Genomic DNA, 17,996 nt, shown 5'->3' with positions numbered 1-17,996 from the left:
GGACATACGTGTCAGCCCTTTCTTATGAGTATATTTAAATCAAGGAACCAAGTCTGGATTCTCAACTTCTGTGAGATAATCACATCACAGCAATGACTAGGACAGTTCTCATTTACGGCCGGAAACCTGCAGCCTTCTTACATGAGGTCCTTGTCACTGCATTCTTGCTCTCTGGTTTTGTCGTCAGTTACTACGATCTGTTCTGCATAGGAATAAACTGTAAAACATATGAAAATTGAAACCGGTACAGGTGTCATCAGTAAAACAGTGTCACTTGTCAAGAGTGAATGGTCTCAGCTCTTTGCCAGAGAATGCTTCATGGTCTACTGGTGAATTCTTAAGCTATCATTGAACTGTAAGTCTTTGAGTGACTTGGACACCATGCACTTCAAAGGCTTCTCTGTCCTCCTTGGAAGGCAGTGCCAGAATTGTGATTTGATCACATACAGAAACTGTATCCCTTTCACGTTGAGAGGAAGGTTTAAAACTGGAATTGACCTGTAATAACCCAAATTGACCTTGAGAGCTTAGTAAACAGCCTACATTTTTGCCAACTTTGGTAGAGCAGTAATGCTAAATATAGTCCTAATTTAATGACTTTTTTTTGATGCTCAGAGGCACTTGATATACCCTTCCTGGTACAAAATTTAATATGCTTGTATAGCTAGAGGTAACTAGTGACTTAGGAAAATGAAATAACCACCATTAAAAGGCTTTGCTGAATTTTTACTTACCCTTCTTGGCCTGTGGGTCATCACAGCTTTCATAGGTGCACGGTCCCCAGGCTGACCATGCTGAGGTCTCACATTCTGTAGGACAGGGGATATGGCACAGCTGGGACGTGCTGGGAAGAGGTCCTGTACACAGCCTACGGTCCACCGGCCTCGAGGCTGTCAAAACAAAGTCAACATATTTCTCACGTGTCACTGGCCACGGTCCTCAGCTCTAAGTGGGCAGAACCATCCTTCACTCAGAAAAGCTGCTATCTCATCATTCTGATTTGATGCAGTGATGATAAAATGCATAGCTTGGAAAAATTGAAACAGAAGTCAGTTTACTTTCTGTATGAACACAGCCAAATCCGATTGCGTGGAGTCAGGAAGACTCTAGATATTGCAGCACCCTCTCGGACATAGTCCTTTCATTCAATGGAGAGATTATGTTACTACAACAGTTGTTCACATTTGCACTGTGTAAATTGATGTCCTGCTGTCTTATTCAGTATGTCTTCAGAAACGATACAAAAAGCTGTATAAATCCTTTTGCTCCTATATGATACTATAACTTCAAAAGCTTGGTTAATTAATATTTAGAAGACTACTTTTAAGCTATAACCTGAAACACAGTTAAAATTATGACAAAATTTTCTTTTATTCTAAAGACCTTCAAGTGCACACTCAGCAATAAGATTTGTACAATAACAGTTTTAGTTCAAGAAAGGCTTTGCTTTAGATACATATTTTTGTATATAATATAAATATATAAACATATTTAAAAGCATTAAAACTCTGCACAAGACAATTAATTTTTTTCTTTACAATATTATTAACTTATAAAGACACTTGCGAAGGCAGATTCTTCTGTTCTTTATGGATCAATAAGCCCTGGAACAGGCCAAAATCACCCTGCTCTTTCCATACTTTTGAACTCCCAGGTTACACAAATAATGGCATGACTCCATGAGGTGCCAGAGTAGGGCACAGAACTCTTAAACAAAATGTATTATTTCATTGCAAGCAAGATTTTAATTCTCTTTCATAATACAGGACTTGACAAAATATTAAAATAAACAGAGAATATCTGCTAGAGGGCAAAGTGAAGTCTGCCATACTCATTCGGTTTGGTTGATTGAAGAAACATGCAATCCTTAAGTTAAAACACTCTCATCCTACTCCCTCAGCATTTTTTCTAACGAGGAAGAATTTTTTATAACGAGGAAAGTTACCTTATTAATTTTCTGCCACTACTACAAATAGACTTTTTTGATGGAAAGAGCTCTCTGATGAAACATATTCTGAAATAAGTTCAGAATATCACCAAATATCCTCTGAAAGACAAGATCAATAACTACAGATATAAAGTTAAACTAAACATCAGGTCGTAAAGTATGTCCTCATTTGTAGATATCTGTGTCTCTTTCCATTCAGACTTTCTAAGTAGATAATCTTTCCAGTTACAGAAAAAGCATTCAATCCTCACTTTTTAAGAGGAAAAAGGAATGAAAAATCATAACCCTATTTTGGTTTCCCAGTTTGCCTCTTTTGGCACAGTTTTACACTGTGTTGCTCCACATAATGAAGGCATGAAGATGGCAGATAGTCATCCAACATTACTGCCTCCAGCTCACCAATCTCTTAACACAAAATAATACAAGAACAAATATTCCAACATTTGCATAATGCTATGTTGAATTAAATTTTGTGACAGAACATTGAATTTTACAAGTTTGACACGCGCACCTAATGTGCATGATAATCAACATCTACCCATGCATATCTTGGGTAGAACATGGATATAAATAAACATAATTTGCCTGTAATTGAATTTGTATTGAATAGTTTCAGAAAAAAAAAAAAACAAAACAGTAAGTAATTGCTAACCATACTTTTTAACCTTGATTTAATCAGGGAATTGCCCAAGTGAGACAGTTGAAATTAAGGGTCAATTACACTCCTGAGACACAGCCTTGCTTCAGGGAACAGGGGAGGCTTTCTGGGGAATGCCTTGCTTCATCTCCAGCCTGCATCAGGATAAAGCACTTAGCATCACACTAGTTCCTGGGATGTTACTCAGAAAAATAACAAAGGCCTTTCATTAGGAAGCTTTTAACAGCAAATTTTCATATCACAGATGTTCCATATCTCAACCAGATTTCTTTAAGAGTCTGCCAATAGAAGCTACTACTGTGCTACAGTTGCAATCCATTTAGCTTCAGGCTAAATTTGTGATGGTCCTGAACTTCTAAAACATGAGGAATCATGACTGTGTTTGGCTTTAAAGGGGTTGAGTTAAGTAATAGGAACACTATTTCAATTCTTTTTTTTGGTTATCTGTCCAGTAAGAATTCTAGGTCTTGTCAGCAAACACTGTTAAATAAATTTATAATGAAAAGAACCACTGAAAACATCTGCCTTTTCCACCACTCATTACAGTGTAGGGGAAGCAAGAAGTGCTTTGGGGACAGGTAAGTGGTATCAATAAATCTCTCAATATGCCAAAATGTTTTTGAAATGCTGTTCTTAGAATACAAGTGATGTACAATGTCAGCTACCAGATCTCTCATATATTGCTTTTAAAACAAAAGAATTCAACAGTAGGACAGACAAATTATATTCCAGATTATTAAAATTTTTTTTCATCATTGAAGACTCAGGATGTATCTCACCCAGGATTAGTCAGAATTCTTTCTTTGAGATGACAGTAAAGTAAGAAAATTTAGCCTTGCCTGGGTATCTTATGAACATCTTGCCCCCATCAATTTAAATGGATTTCTTCCAGCATCAAAAAAGTATAAATGAGCTTAGCTCTGCTTATTGTTCAGCAAAGACGCTTTGAGAGAAGATGATGCTGGATGCAGGCATTTACAATCTAAAACCATGTCTTATCTCTGTCCTTTCATACTCTCTTGTGGTAGCAATAAAGATTGTTCCTTACTCCTTGGCAGTGATGATGAATGCTGATTAGATTCTGTGTAATGCCACAAGCTCTATGTGGAATTTGACCAAATTTTGGGCCAAAAATGGAAAGAAAAGTGAATGCATTTTGATAATCTCTCTTTCTCCTTTAGTCTAAATATAAAATTAGACTCGATTTTGTATGACTTTCCGGTTTGAGGGAGTGACCTAAAAACTAAAAAGAGATTCAATCACCCTGTCCTCAAATCATCTACTGTATTAAGAAATTTTAGCTGAATACATTTTATATACCCTTGTATATAAAATGTTTTTTAAATGACTGCATTTTAAAAAGACCTGAAAAGAAAAAACACAGTTCTGTTCTTAAGGATGTTACATTTATTGGTGTATCAACCTTCCCATTCTTCTCTAAGAACCTTCAACAAACGAGTGCCCAGTAACGACCAGGCTGGCGAAGAGACTGAATTTTTATGTGGCTGCATCAGCATAAGCAGACACAACTTCTTATTCCTCCTTCTAGTCATTTGTTACTCTGGTTTCACAGTAAACAACAGAAGGAAATGTCTCACTCCAAAGGAAGGAGAAGGAAAAGAAGGAGAAGAAGGAAAGTGCTCTCACTCCAAAAAAGTGAGAAAAACCCGAGTCCAAAACACATTATGACAAACAATGAAAGAATACACATTCTCCCCTCATTTTCTATAATGCTGAATGCTGTCATCAAAGGACAGCAGGTAATTCAGGACCTGGTCCTCTAGGCAACCGCACAGCCCCATGTATGTCAGCAGTTCTATGTTTAACAGGGCAACAAGTGTGTGTTTGCAGATGTAGAATAAATTTATTCCTATAAAGGATCTTTCCTCCTATCCTCATTCTACATCAAGAGTTTTAAAGGTACTTGGAAAAAGGTGACACGACCTACCTCATAGGCTTACTGGGAGAGCGACTTCATGACTAAACCCGTTAAATAGGTGATTAGACATGAAACAATGTAAGTCAGTGGCAAGTAAATGGCAGAATGACAGTGGCCTCCAAGAATCTTGATTGTCAGATGCCTAATTACTACACACAATACTCCCTCTTCTTCCTCAGGTCTAAACTTACGAATTCTGATAGGAGACAATACAGACCTGAATGCCATGAGGGATTCTGGCTCAGCTATGTATTCAAATTTCAAATTCTTGCTGGAGCCTTAACTCGGTGTTCTAAATCTGCAAAAGGGACTGGAAATAGCAGCTGTGATGAACGCAGTGAGAGCAATTCCCAGTGCTCAGAATCAGGAAGAAAATCAGTCACTTGCTACAACAAGTAGTTCAGGTGTGGGAGGAGGGAACCGCCCTGGTGTCCTAGCTAGCTCATGAACTTCACTAGTTTGAGTTCGGGCCTGTCCCTTTCAAACTGATCTTGAATTTTCTGAGAATGCATAAATCCGTTAAACTATTTCATAGCTATATAAACATGTTAATTATACACATACAGCCGACGTAGTTCCCCTGAAAGGGATGTTCCCTCCTTACCACACTTTTGATTGAAAGGCCAGCTCACGGCCTTAATTTACCTACCTGTTATTTCAAAAGTGATCGATAGCAGAGGTGCAGCACTAGCCTTCGACTTGCTCTGTGACTGACTTTCTGAAATAACAGGGAAACGCCACCATGAGTATATGAGAACGGAGGTCTTCAAAGCAGCCTTACCGAGACAGCATTCACTACAGCCAACAGCAAACTGCACTGAAATGAAGGCGTTTCCCCACGGCTAAAACTGCTCGGTGTCTCCCCCAGCTTTCTTCCATCCTCAAATTACTCCTCGTTTTCAAATGGTGTCATTTTTAGAGGCACTGATTTGCTTGTTCCTAGGAGGGCCCAGAGAGCAGCTCTTGCCCACACCAAATCCAAGATGGAAGGGAGAGAGAGGCAGGACGAGTGGAGAAGCAGCTCTTCTGAAAATCTGCCCCTTAATTCGGAAACACCCCAGAGCTCCTTTTTAAACTAAGACCCACTTCACCCCTAGTTTCAACTCTTGAAATACTGTTCTCATGTTTATGCATCCAAAGACGAGTTACATTTTAATCAGCTTTCTGGGGCCTGCAGAGATTGCCTCCTGATGGGCTCCGCATATTCCTGTCACACGCTGATAAGGGCAGATTTCACACCCACCTAAGCCGGCGAGACTTCACAGGCTACCAAAATCCTAATCATCATGCTGAACAGTAAGCTGCCACTGATTTTATTGTTACCTCCTTGGCCGGGAGGTTTTACTCCTTTACTCTAAGGCAGAGGCATCTAAACTCAGGCGATTTCCTAAGACCCCTTGGGCAGAAGCTGATTTGCATTAAATGAAGCGGCTTGAAAGCTGCTTCTTTAATAAATACAGATGTGGGGCCCAGGGAGCACACAAGTCACACCCTACGGATCCGAGCAGTCGCTCTGAAATGGATGCCAGCATTAACATTGACCACAAACTCTACCTCTACGGCAAGTTTAGGAGTACCTTTAACCCACAGCAGACTCCTCACTGGCCCACGGTTTGGTCAGCTCTGGTGTAAATATTGTATTACACGTAACTTGTGTAACGACGTCGCTTTTCCTGAACTATGTGGCTGTTTTTATTTATTTATTAATAATAAAGTGTGTTCATACGAAACAGCTACAGAGGAGGATAAAATTTAATTAACAAGCTAAATGCATTTAGCTTAATTCACTAATTTCTAAATCTATAGCGCTGCATTAGTATGCAGAAGACGATGTAACATAAAATGCTCGAGTGTTGTTCTTAATCTACCGACATTACTACCAATATTACTACCAATATTACCAAACTAATTAAAGATTTTGTCTCCTAAGGTATTCTCTCTTTTCTTAAGAAGCTGTACAGGCCGAAACAGTGACAAGGAATAACCTCTTCTCTATTTCAGTTAGGGAAACAAACCCATGAAATTATATTGGCTTGAAGTCCTGAAAGCAGCTTAAGAACTTGACCAAATCAAGAAAAGAAGAAAAATTAAAAAAATCAATTCCTTGAGAATGAAATCTAGTCATATTTTTATTACATGCAATAACTGACATACTCCTTCAGCACATCAAACCACACACGTTCATAATCCAGCTGAAGAACACACAGAAAATCTGCAGGAACCCACCTTCCTATGCTCTTTACTATTGAGAGACAGCCTTACATAAGATAGTATTTTTCAGCAAATATTAGGAAATAGTCATTTATAGTAGGAACCAATACTTGCAGCATATAGAACGAATTCTCTGCTACTGCCACTAAGTATTTTCATCTGAACTAGAAAATAACAGTAACCTGCAAGGTAAGAAGGCATTCTTGACAGAAGGCAATGGCTGTCAAGGTGCTCTGGAATGCTGAAATGCTCTGATTTCACACAAATTCAGTTGCAAGTGAATCAAATTTACCTTCTTTTTCCTTGAGGGTATTTAAATAGGAGAGTAGATTTTCATTAGCTTGCACACAGTACGTTTCCCGGGTTTGAATGCCACCTCCACACAGCGCCGTCTGATTTCCTCGCCTCTTGTCTTGTTGGCTAAGGAGAGGATCGACACGGCATTCCGTCCACTCTGTGGTCCGCCAACCATACCTGGATCAAATTTGGTTAATTGAGTCTTTACAAATCATAAAATCATTTCACACAGCACTAAGTTATACAACCTGAAACACCTTAATAGCTTTATTCATTTTCTAAAAAGCCTGATCCCCACAATTTCTTGTACACAAAGATGTGTTAAGTCTGATATCTTATGTGGGTGGAAACTTCTCCTCTGTTATTTCACTTTTGAAAGCACTACTTTTTAAGATGATCTTTTCTGTTCAATTCCTGAAACATACTGCACATATAAATATTTTATTGGAGGGAAGAAAAACTTGATATACAGAGACATATATTCTGTGTTCAGATAAGCAAACTTTAAAGATTGTGGCTCTCAACATTTGTTTAGAGATAGACAATTTATATAAACCAAACTATCAAAGAAATGTGCATGCTGAGAAACATGAGCCAGAAAAGGAGAAAGGCAAAAAAACCAACCACCCAACCCTCCAAAAACAAACCAAAAATTCTTGTTCATCTTTGATAAGAGAGACAGAAGTTACTCCTGAATATTTAGTATAATTGTGGTTTTTTATTATTACTTCAGAAAAGCCTTTCAGCAAGTTCCTTTTTCACCATCAAGAGGAAGATGGCTCTGCAGTACTGAAGCATCCCTGCTGGGTACTGATGAATGATGAGAAGCTGTGAGCTTTCTAATCAGTGAATGCACAGGAAAGAAGATCTGTGACTCCCAGTTAAAACCCCAGTCAGGATTACGAGCCATGAGAAATGTCACAGAATTCTCTACCCAACAAGTACTTTAAGGCTAAATCAAGTGAAATGTTTTCTAATGTGGCTGGAGATAGGGAAAGATAACATTTCAACTCTTAAATGAAAAATATGTACCGCAGTCAAAGATGCTTAGCATCAAGTGACATCTCTCCAGACCCTCTTCTCAGTGTGATAAAGAAAAAGCACAGTTGGGACTCTAATATTAATCTTGATTAGCTGATAAGGATTACAGCAGCCTCTTGAATCATAAAGTGCTTGCTATCATTTCTCCTGAACTTTAAACAGAGTTGTTTATTTATTTACTGCCACTGTTATCCTCTCTGATACACTGGGGGCCCAGTCCCGCCTTTGCTGTGATGAATACAAGTCTCACTAAAAAAGGCTATTTGCTAAACAGATGTTTATCACCTCTTCGTTATGTTCAGCATTTTGTCTGCTAACAGACAAGTACTTCAGAAAACAATGGTTTTGGTAGAGATGTTATGTAGGGAAAAGATCACTGACAAATTAATACAATTTTTTATGGTCTGGACTGTGCTTGCATATGCACAAATATTCTCTTTTAAAAGTTAGCAATAATGAAAAGATTATGTATTTGGTATTTTTCCTGTGTTTAGAAGAGGAAGTGATTTCACTATAAGGACAGCTATGTGCAGACTTCAGGCTTTTAAGGAAAGCACTGAAAAAGCAAAGGACTTAAAAAAAAGAAAATCAAACCTATTATTTCCTTAATAATGATTTGGTCGGTATTCCATTACCAGCCCTGTATGCTTAATTGAAATTCTTCATTTTAGTATAATGAGAACTGAAATGAACCAACTTACGTAATGCATGGTGCCACACCATCTCCTTGAGAAACACAGTGCTCTGTTTCTTCTAATTGTGGGCATTCGCTTTCACTGCCAATAGGGAGCTGTTTAATGGTCCGTGCTCTTGTACGGTTCCCTTTGGGGGTTGTCATGTCAAAGCAGGTTTTGGAGCAGGGGGTCCATTCTGACCACTCTGACACCTGGCACTCCTTCGTGATCACGCAGGACTGGAACGTAATGGGCAATTTCTCTTGCTTGCAAAAGCTGTAATAAGAGAGCGTTACGATTTTCAGGACACATATTCACAGTCATGAACTCCTACGGAAAAGTGCTGTCCATTGCAACATGCAAAAATCAGTAAATATTTGTAAAACTGTTAAGTTCCAGTCCACATGTATTTGATCCTAAAAAGTTGGACAAAAGGACTTTTGGTTAAACTGACTCAAACCACATACATAAGATTTGCTATAGTTAGAAGTGACCAGTATTGCCCTATCTGTGATCAAAATTAAAACAGAAGTACAAAGAGGCAATTACATGAAATTTTCACTGCTTATTTTTTCTTTTTAGGTATTATTTAGCAATATTAGGAATTATTTTTCTTGAAACAAAAAGAAAGTGAAGGATCAATAACAGAGATGGCTATACAACATTTTAGAAGAGAATGATGTGCTCAGTGTCATCTTCTCCTGATTTCCAGACAATAAATTGTTTAAAAACACAGTATCAAATATATTGAATACTTAGTCACTAGTTATTTGCTTTGTTAACAGCTGGTATATTGCCACAGTGATGTCTCATGATCTGAAAGGGGAACAATCTCTCCCTTAAAATAGAGCCTTCCCTGCTGAAGTGAAACCATAGCCTTAATTTCCTGTTCCCCATGAAGGCCGTCATTTCATTTCCATTCTCCATCTGATTGCTTGATTCGCATATCACATAGGTTGTCAGCAAAATTTTCTCCCTCTAAATGCCTCTGCATTTTTAAATGTTACGTTCTAATGAGAAACTAACTTATTTCTACTTTAAAGCCTGATTTACAACAGGAAAATGAGTAATAGCAAAGCTAAAATACAATTAAAGTGATCATAACTTTAACTCCTTAATTATAATTACAACAAAATGTATTTATCCTGGCTGTTCTGGAATAAAATTCTGGCTTCTGAAGTAGTTAACAGGCAGGGAAAAGTTTTATCTGCACTGCAGATGGCACAATGAAAGCTCTGTTCAGTACCAGTCCTATAAACAACACAACAAAGGCTCATTTTTTTTCCTTCTAATGGAATAGAAAATAATACAGAATAATGAATATTTACAACAATTTTTTTGCTATACAAAACTTTGCCGTACCTATATATCCAACATCATGTTGAACTGCTATTAAAAATTTTTATAATACTAGAACTAGAGATACTTGAATGAGACTAATAGGAGATTTGAAAACACTATAAATGGAAGTACTTTTATGTACAAGAGGCAGAGCAATGCTACACCTTGCTAACAGAAGACCTTGGCTGCGGAGACAGACAGTGGCAGCGTGTTCATAAAGAGGCTTGATGAATTTGTGGACAATAGGCCTACATATGGATACTAAAAAGACTAGGGAAATGCTACACTTGCCACCATCCCTAAAATACTGTCTTTGGGTACTACAGGAATACAAAGGGAATGGGCTGCAAAAGGCAGCCAGAGCTCGTATGGTTGGTCTCTAAATAGCATCTCCCTTCACCATTGCTGCAGGCAACAGGGTGGAGGCACCGGTGGGCTTCACAGTCCATAGGGGATTACTCAGTAGGGGATTCCTTATGTTCTTATTATGTGGGGGGAAAAAAAAAACCCTAACACATGATAGACACCATTTTTTCTGCTTAAAGACAAAAACTACACCCTGTTTGGGGTGAAAGACACTCTAATCTTTTGAGAAAATTCTTCTTTGATAATGGACTTCATACACCTTCATCTAGCCCCATCTGGTATAGGACTACAGTACTGTCAAATCCAATATAGCAGTTTCTGTACCTTTGAAAAAAAACATACAGACTCATTTCTCCCACAAAGACACACATTTTAATGACTGGAGAAAAGATCTATTCCTTATGGATTCTAACATGGGCAGTATTTGCAAATCCTTCTGGAGAACAGATGACATATCATCACCTCCCAAGGTCCTTTCCAATGTGACTCCTTTGAGAGAAGACAAAACCAGCCTCTTCACTCCTACTGTGACTGGGGCTGAGTTTAATTATAGATACATATTGCCAGGGAACATGCACAAAATTGCCACCACAAAGTACCTTTGGTGCAGAGTGAAGAGGTCAATTAATGATGTGTAATACTCCATGGGCTTTGAATCTGCTTCAAAACTTATTTTGGAGAAGTGTTACATGAGAAAGACTAGTATTCATTTTCAGAAGTTGTTTTTACTGAATAAATAAATAAATAAATAATCTTCCTTCATTGACACTACCTTCAACCTTCCTGTATCCCCTAACTGTCACAAACCCTAAAGGTGACCCTTTAACAAAGAGTTAAAGTTTTGTAGAATGACTGATGCACAGGAGAAACGAGACCTTGAGCTGCAATCAAGCTCAAAACTAATGCACTTATGAGTTTTCAAAAAAATAATATTCTGAGCTAGTTAAATTCAAAAGGAATTTTTATCACAGATTTTCTGAACAAAGTGGAAAAAACTGACAAAATCAAGTCAGTGTACTGAGGAAAAATGTTTTCCCATAACCATAAATAAAAAAAAAAAACAGTTGCTAAACTGAACTAGATAGTTCAACTAGATAGACAACTAGAAAGTTGTCTATCAACTCCACTTAAAACTAAGGCCAGCCCTGCAAACTAATGATATCTATCAATTTTTAGAGGATATAGTCATTTCCTGAAAGATTACTATAGGTCTCAGGCCCTTTTCAGATTCCAATTGCTACTAGATCATTCACAAAGAATTCAACATAAGCATATGCTTATATAATACTGCAACTTTAGACAAAAAAATTTCATTTCATAGATCCTTAAACTGTAATTGCTATATATGCAAAAAGACCTCCTGAAGTTTGTCACTTTTCAGTACCCCTGTAATCTTGAATGTCATGATGCTGAAGTCCCTCTGTGAATCATGATGAAAAATATTTTTTAAAATTTACACCTAGATTTGTTCACAGGACTCTGATGAAGAGTTATTTGGTCAGTGGCATAGATTCAGTAGGCTAGTACCTTCCACTTCATGCTCACTTTATTTTTTATTAAAAGCTGCTGTTGATATAGCTTATATAATTAGAATGATAATTTTATCTTGTTTGTTATGAATTATTTCCATATGCAGGTATGAAGAGGACCCAAAGAGAATTGTACCATGTCACTAACCCCGTTGTTTATTTGTGATCTTCGAGAGAAGAAAACCAATAGAGTTAAAGCATGCCTCACTTAAAGTATTTACTTATAAAACTACTAAATTTAAAATGAAATATAAACCAATCAAGATCTTAAGTTCTTCTAATCAGAACATAACTATTACTAGGGAGAGAAACAAGAGGCAAAGTGAGTTATCCATTTATTTTCTTGCTTGCTTATTAAAACCACACACCACTTGCAGTATTATGTAAATACCAACAAGTAACAGATATCATTGTAAGTCACCAGCAAACAATCTCTTCACTGTTATACATACTGTCATATTATTTTTGTGAGAGGGCAGAGACAGTTGCAACTAGAAAAAGAAGTGTCAGATAAGCAAATTAGCTGGTTTCTTCTTCTAACACTTGTTTGAACAAGTTAGAGAAACTGTGAAAGCTAATTGCAAATGGCCATTATCAAGAGTTTTCCTTCATGTTGCACGCAGCAGAAGAAGGAATACTGGATTGCAAGACCTGCAACTCTTAGTGTTGCATTCTAGATCAAGTAGGGACTACGGAAACATCACATTTAAACTCTCAGTATCACAAATCTCTCTAAACAAGACCGAGTTAAAACTCTTTAGTTAAGTAAATGATTGTTAAGTACTTCAATCTCTTTGGAGGTAATACAGTAGTTTCCAGAGCAGATTACAGATCTTTTCCCTCACTACCACCTTTCCCTGTACCGAGTGCATGTATACCTATTACGTGCAACTAAACTAATCTACACTTAATTTCATGTTGCATCTCCACATATCCCTCTTTCCTGGGAAATTTGGGAACAATAAATTTGATGTTTCGAAGTCCCCTCTCAAAGATCTTTTTTCTTCTTCTTTTTTGACTCTTGACACCTTCAAAATATTTGGAAAAGATTTTCAAACTTTCAAACTTACCAAAAGTAACAGATGTTTCTCGTACCTTTCAGTTGCAGATGACTATATATAGACAGACTTTCATAACTAAACTTACTAATACTGTATTGTATAAAGATGCTAAGTCTGAAAGATACATGTGCCATTTAAAAAGTTCAGCATATATAATACATTAGCTGAAGAGGTTGGTAACATTTTCTTTAAATGTCTGATCCAAGAAACTGCACAGATTGATTCTTAATCAAGATCTGGGAACATCATTGTTACAGAAAATAGTGTCTTCTGGGTTTGGTACCTAATGTTATAGATTTGACCTCCACAAATAATTTAAAGCAAAGCTTAGTTTCATGCAGATCGCTCTGCACTTTCTGATATATTTATGTGACTGATTTAGTTACCCAAAGTTGGATGAATCTTCTCGCAGGAGAAATAGCAAATGGGTAAGAAACAGATCAGAAGATAAAAACAGATTGTTAAATTCATTTCATGATACCACCTAAATCACTAGAAGTTTTGCATCAAACATCTCCATGCTTTGTGTACTTTCAGTAACACCTAAGCATACACTATATGCAAAGTTAGCCATTCAAAAAGTGCAGGGAGCGCACAAATAAGTCCTCACTATCAACCCATACAGTTCTGTCCAGATAATTGCTTGTGAAACTCAAAGAAAATTACATGAACTGCATTAAAATGCTGTTATAAGTCAACAAAGCAGACTGGATACAATAAGAGAGCATAGGGGTAACGTATAGTCCGCAGGAACTTGCTCTCAACCCAGTGAATACATTCATAGAATCATATAATCCTTTAGGTTGGAAAAGACCTTAAGATCATGAAGTCCAATTGTTATTCAAAGGACAGTGTCCTAAGTGTCTGCCTTTTGGCAGGGAAGAGGACATTATAAAATATGAAGTAAGGCTGTGGTTTGAGACAAGGTCTTCAGGCAAAAGGTATAGTGCGGAACTGAAGCTTCAAGTATACAAGCACGTAGATGACGTAGTGGAAAGAGAAGGCAATCCCAAGCAAAACAAAACATCATAGGAGATGAATGAGCCCTATTGCTATTAAGCCAACATCAAACCTATTCGTGACCTCAAAGACTTAGATTAGCTAAATGAACTAAAGAAAAAAGCAGTGCTGGTTCAAAGGGCAAAATACAAAATAATTGCTGTTCAACCTCTTTTGGAGATGTGTGGTCAGGAATTTGTGTCTACTCACATTCTGTAGCCTGATTTTTGCTCTTACAGCAATAAATAAAAACTAAATGTCTCTTTGGATAGGAAGGTTCCCCCTAGGGATTCAAAGTAATTTATAGGATAATTAAGGCTATGGACACATAGAGAATGAAGCTTGAGGCATAAGCCTGGGGCAAATTGCACCATATTACCTACGAACAAATGAGCAAGCTGTGCAGTTGAAAGCGGTCTCTTCATTGGAAGATAAGCTTTTAAATGTGATAAAATTACATTAGTCAAGAGGTAATTCTGAGGTATCCTAAATTTCTGTTAGACAGTGAATCATGCTTTTACAATTTTTAAAAACCAGGGCAACTTGATTTTATATGCCAATGAACAGTCAGAGCGTCTGTAATCTCAGTCTCAAAAGTTATCCTTTAAATTGTATAGAAAAGTCACAGAAGAGACCATTGGAATTTCCTCCTCTATAAGCTCAACTCAGAGGAATTTTCTTTTTATTTTTTCCAATAGATAAAGCCATGCATACTGCATGCATAAAGTCAAATGCATGACCATAGGACTGATCTCTACATTTATGGAGAATGAAAAGGAAAAAATAAATAGCTTTTAAGCAAGACATTTTACTCCATGAGCTATAAATAACTTACTTGTACAACTAAGAGATTTTCTACTTTTGCTGGTGTTTCCTCCATATCATATTGGACTGATAACTAGAAATAAGAGTTAATGAGAAAAGACAAACAAGCAGCGTGAGAATGGCTGCATGGTTCTAACTAATAATCCATGCAGTCTTATATCTGCCTTGGCAGTAGCAGATGGAGGGCAAAAACGGAAAGATAGCAAGCACTCGGTTACTCTTTCCCAACAGACCCTCCAGTTTTCCAACAAACTGTGGCATAAAGACTTCCTGAAAACAAGTTGTGTCTTTGCACTAACGAGCCCTTTATAAAGGTTTCCTCCATGAATTAGTGTAAACACTTTCTGAACCCAGGTAAGATTTTGGTATCTAGATCACCTTGGAAACAATGTTACAAACCCTTTTTACTCATCGATATCTGTAGATAGCTATTTTTACTTTAAAATTTCACTTTTAATTTAATTTTCTGGCTTCAGGCTTTGCATAACCATGCTCTATTCACTTTCTCTGTAGCATTTGTGGGCTCAGAGACTTCTATAAGCTCTGCCCTCGACTGTTTCTTTGTTAGGTCCAAGAGTTCTCTTTCACTTAGTCTCATTTTATTTGAACACAGTTATAGCCTGCAATCCTTTCTACTACATGTGCAACTTTGAGATGTAAAACTGGCCTGGATTTGAGGGCTGTTCAAGATTCAGAGGACAATCCCAAAATATCTGTACATTACTGTATCTGGACAATCTACAAGTTAATGGAAATCTGAGGCCATATCTCCAACATATTAAGGAGATGTCATTCTGAAGATCAGTTTGGTGCTTTTCCCAATGCAGCTGTTCAATATGTTCACATGTAACCGAGCTCCAGTGAAAGGTTTGCGATTTAAATCTAAAATAGTACAGTGGAGAACATGTTCTTTATTACAAATTCAATTCATCCACCCAGTGCTGATATTTAACGAGAACCGCTATTTACTGTTTTTACCTATTATGTAAATTAACAGAGCCCAATTGACAAGGTTCGTGCAAGCCAAATAGTCTCTTCAATAATTTGTGTCTGTGCTATTTTGCCATATTTTCTCTATTCCTTTGCCGTTATTAGCATTCAGCTTTGGTTTTCTTTAATGACATTTCACAGCTATTATTCCTTATTTTCATTCACTATATACATTCTCTTGGAATTCAGATATATTTATTTTTTCTCTAGATGATTTTCCATTTGATTACATACAGAGATTTCCATTGTTCTGAAATGAATAACATGGCTACAGTTCAGGAAAAAGACTCATGCCAACATAAATTTTTGGCACACAAGGGAAACAAAAGCCATGGAGTTAGAGCTGGACTGAAAAGGACTTAAGTCTAATTTTACCTGTAAATTGAAAACTGTGATCTTTCAAGCCTGGATCAGTATTTGATGCAGTAGTAGATTATGCCCAAGGGCTCTTTGCTCCTGTGGCTCTAAAGTTCCCTGTAAATGCACCCTACAAGTCTGCCCAGGCTGCCTCGGTCCTGGCATGGCCGACCTACCCTCAGCCCTGGTGTGGAAAGCAAGCACTCGCATATCTTACCATCCTCACGAGAGCTCAGCACAGCAGGCATTGTTAAGAGACACTCAACAGACATCTACATTGTCAGACATCATACAAAAACCTAGGAAGAAATGGTGTTCTTCCTCCCCTTGCCTCTTCCATACTATATAGTATTACAGGGATTATATATCACACCCCTGATCCTTTGTGATCAGAGAGGGTGTGGGGTCAGAACCCAATCTGTCTTCTGAGGAATTCAACCCGAGCACCTTTGAGGATGGTACTTTACCATTGTTTTTGAAGGAGGCTACTCCATTTTCAGCAAAGAAATACAAGCTCATGATGTAATTATTTTTTCAAAACCCAGGATTGAATGAATGAATGAACAAATTAAAAACTTGAGAGGAGTGAAGACGACATAATAAAGAACTAGGCTAGCTTCCTGGAAGAAACCCATACTGAGTATGATATGAGGAGGTTCAGCAGTTCAGCAGAAAAAGGGAGCTACTTCTGAAGGTTTCAGATCAAAGCACAATGAACCTGCTAAAGAAATCCAGAATCCTTTAACAGGTTTTTAAGTGGCTTTATCTAAATACTAAGGAAGAAGAGCAAAGACTATCTGGCAGATAAAAGAAAACACAGCTGGCTCATTCAGAGCAGAATAATTTAACCATTTCCTGGCCTTGAATGTCCTGCACACCATCAGGCACCTCCCACAACCAGCTGTATCATCAGGAACCATGAGAGTCTCTTGAATTCTCGCTGATCTCATGAGACATTACATCATTGAATACCATTAGCAAAATGGTTTTCAATTTTTCCCACTGGCCACAAGATGAAAGGCCATTTGACCAAACTTGTCTGCAGAAGTACTTGGAACAGTAAATTGCTTAGAGAACACCAAAACTAGATGTTAGTTTAGCACTTGAAAACCAACATTACACACACAAATACAAATACACAGAAGCAGTCTTGTAGAGGTTGCATTTTTGACTGAAGGGCAAACTAAAGCTAGAGGAAGCTTTTGGAAAAGAATCAGAAAGTACATTTGTGACTCAAAATATAACAATTAAAAACCCCACCAAAACAAACCACTAAGTTGGACAAACAGTGTCCTTGCAAGACATCCTACAGCCATGAAAGAACACCGATCCAACTCCCAAAGAATCTTTAAAACAAATAAAGAAATTAAAATAGGATTTGAATACAAGCATATTTTACTTTTCTCAGTAGACTGCTTAAAGTTTGCTTAAATCTCAGTAAATTGCCAAAAGAAATGCGAGACTGTAAGGAACACTCTCCAAAGACCATGTCTGTTTCTCCTAACTCTAACCTCACAGTCAAGGGGTAAAACATGTACCACAACACTCATTAGCATCGCACTGTAGAAAAGCTCAGGCTTACACTGCTGGGAAATCTGACTACCCGTGGGCAGTCCCACAGACCAGATCCTCACATCACTAATCTGGTCAGGTCAGAAGGTCAAATCAACCTTTGAAATATATGTACCCACGTGTGCAATTTTCTACAGCAATTTTGAATGATCACTCTACTGATCAGAAGGCCTGAGGAAATCCAGTAA

General features: G+C 37.6%; 1 protein-coding gene across 1 annotated transcript in view; it reads right to left on the bottom strand.

Annotated features, from left to right (window-relative positions):
- Window positions 1–17,996, bottom strand: part of THSD7A (thrombospondin type 1 domain containing 7A) — a 199,780-nt gene that overhangs the window by 98,319 nt on the left and 83,465 nt on the right. Inside the window, exons 3-6 of the mRNA XM_082015333.1 lie at window positions 8,796–9,044; window positions 7,049–7,230; window positions 5,195–5,263; window positions 735–890 (exon numbers count right to left, since the gene is read on the bottom strand). Coding sequence (XP_081871459.1) covers window positions 735–890; window positions 5,195–5,263; window positions 7,049–7,230; window positions 8,796–9,044 — 656 coding nt within the window. The remainder of the gene's footprint in view (window positions 1–734; window positions 891–5,194; window positions 5,264–7,048; window positions 7,231–8,795; window positions 9,045–17,996) is intronic.

Source organism: Phaethon aethereus (genome assembly GCF_964289735.1).
Source record: "Phaethon aethereus genome assembly, chromosome: 2".
NCBI classification, from domain to species: domain Eukaryota; kingdom Metazoa; phylum Chordata; class Aves; order Phaethontiformes; family Phaethontidae; genus Phaethon; species Phaethon aethereus.
Note: the sequence above shows the minus strand (reverse complement) of the source record. Positions and strands in the feature narration are given on the sequence as shown.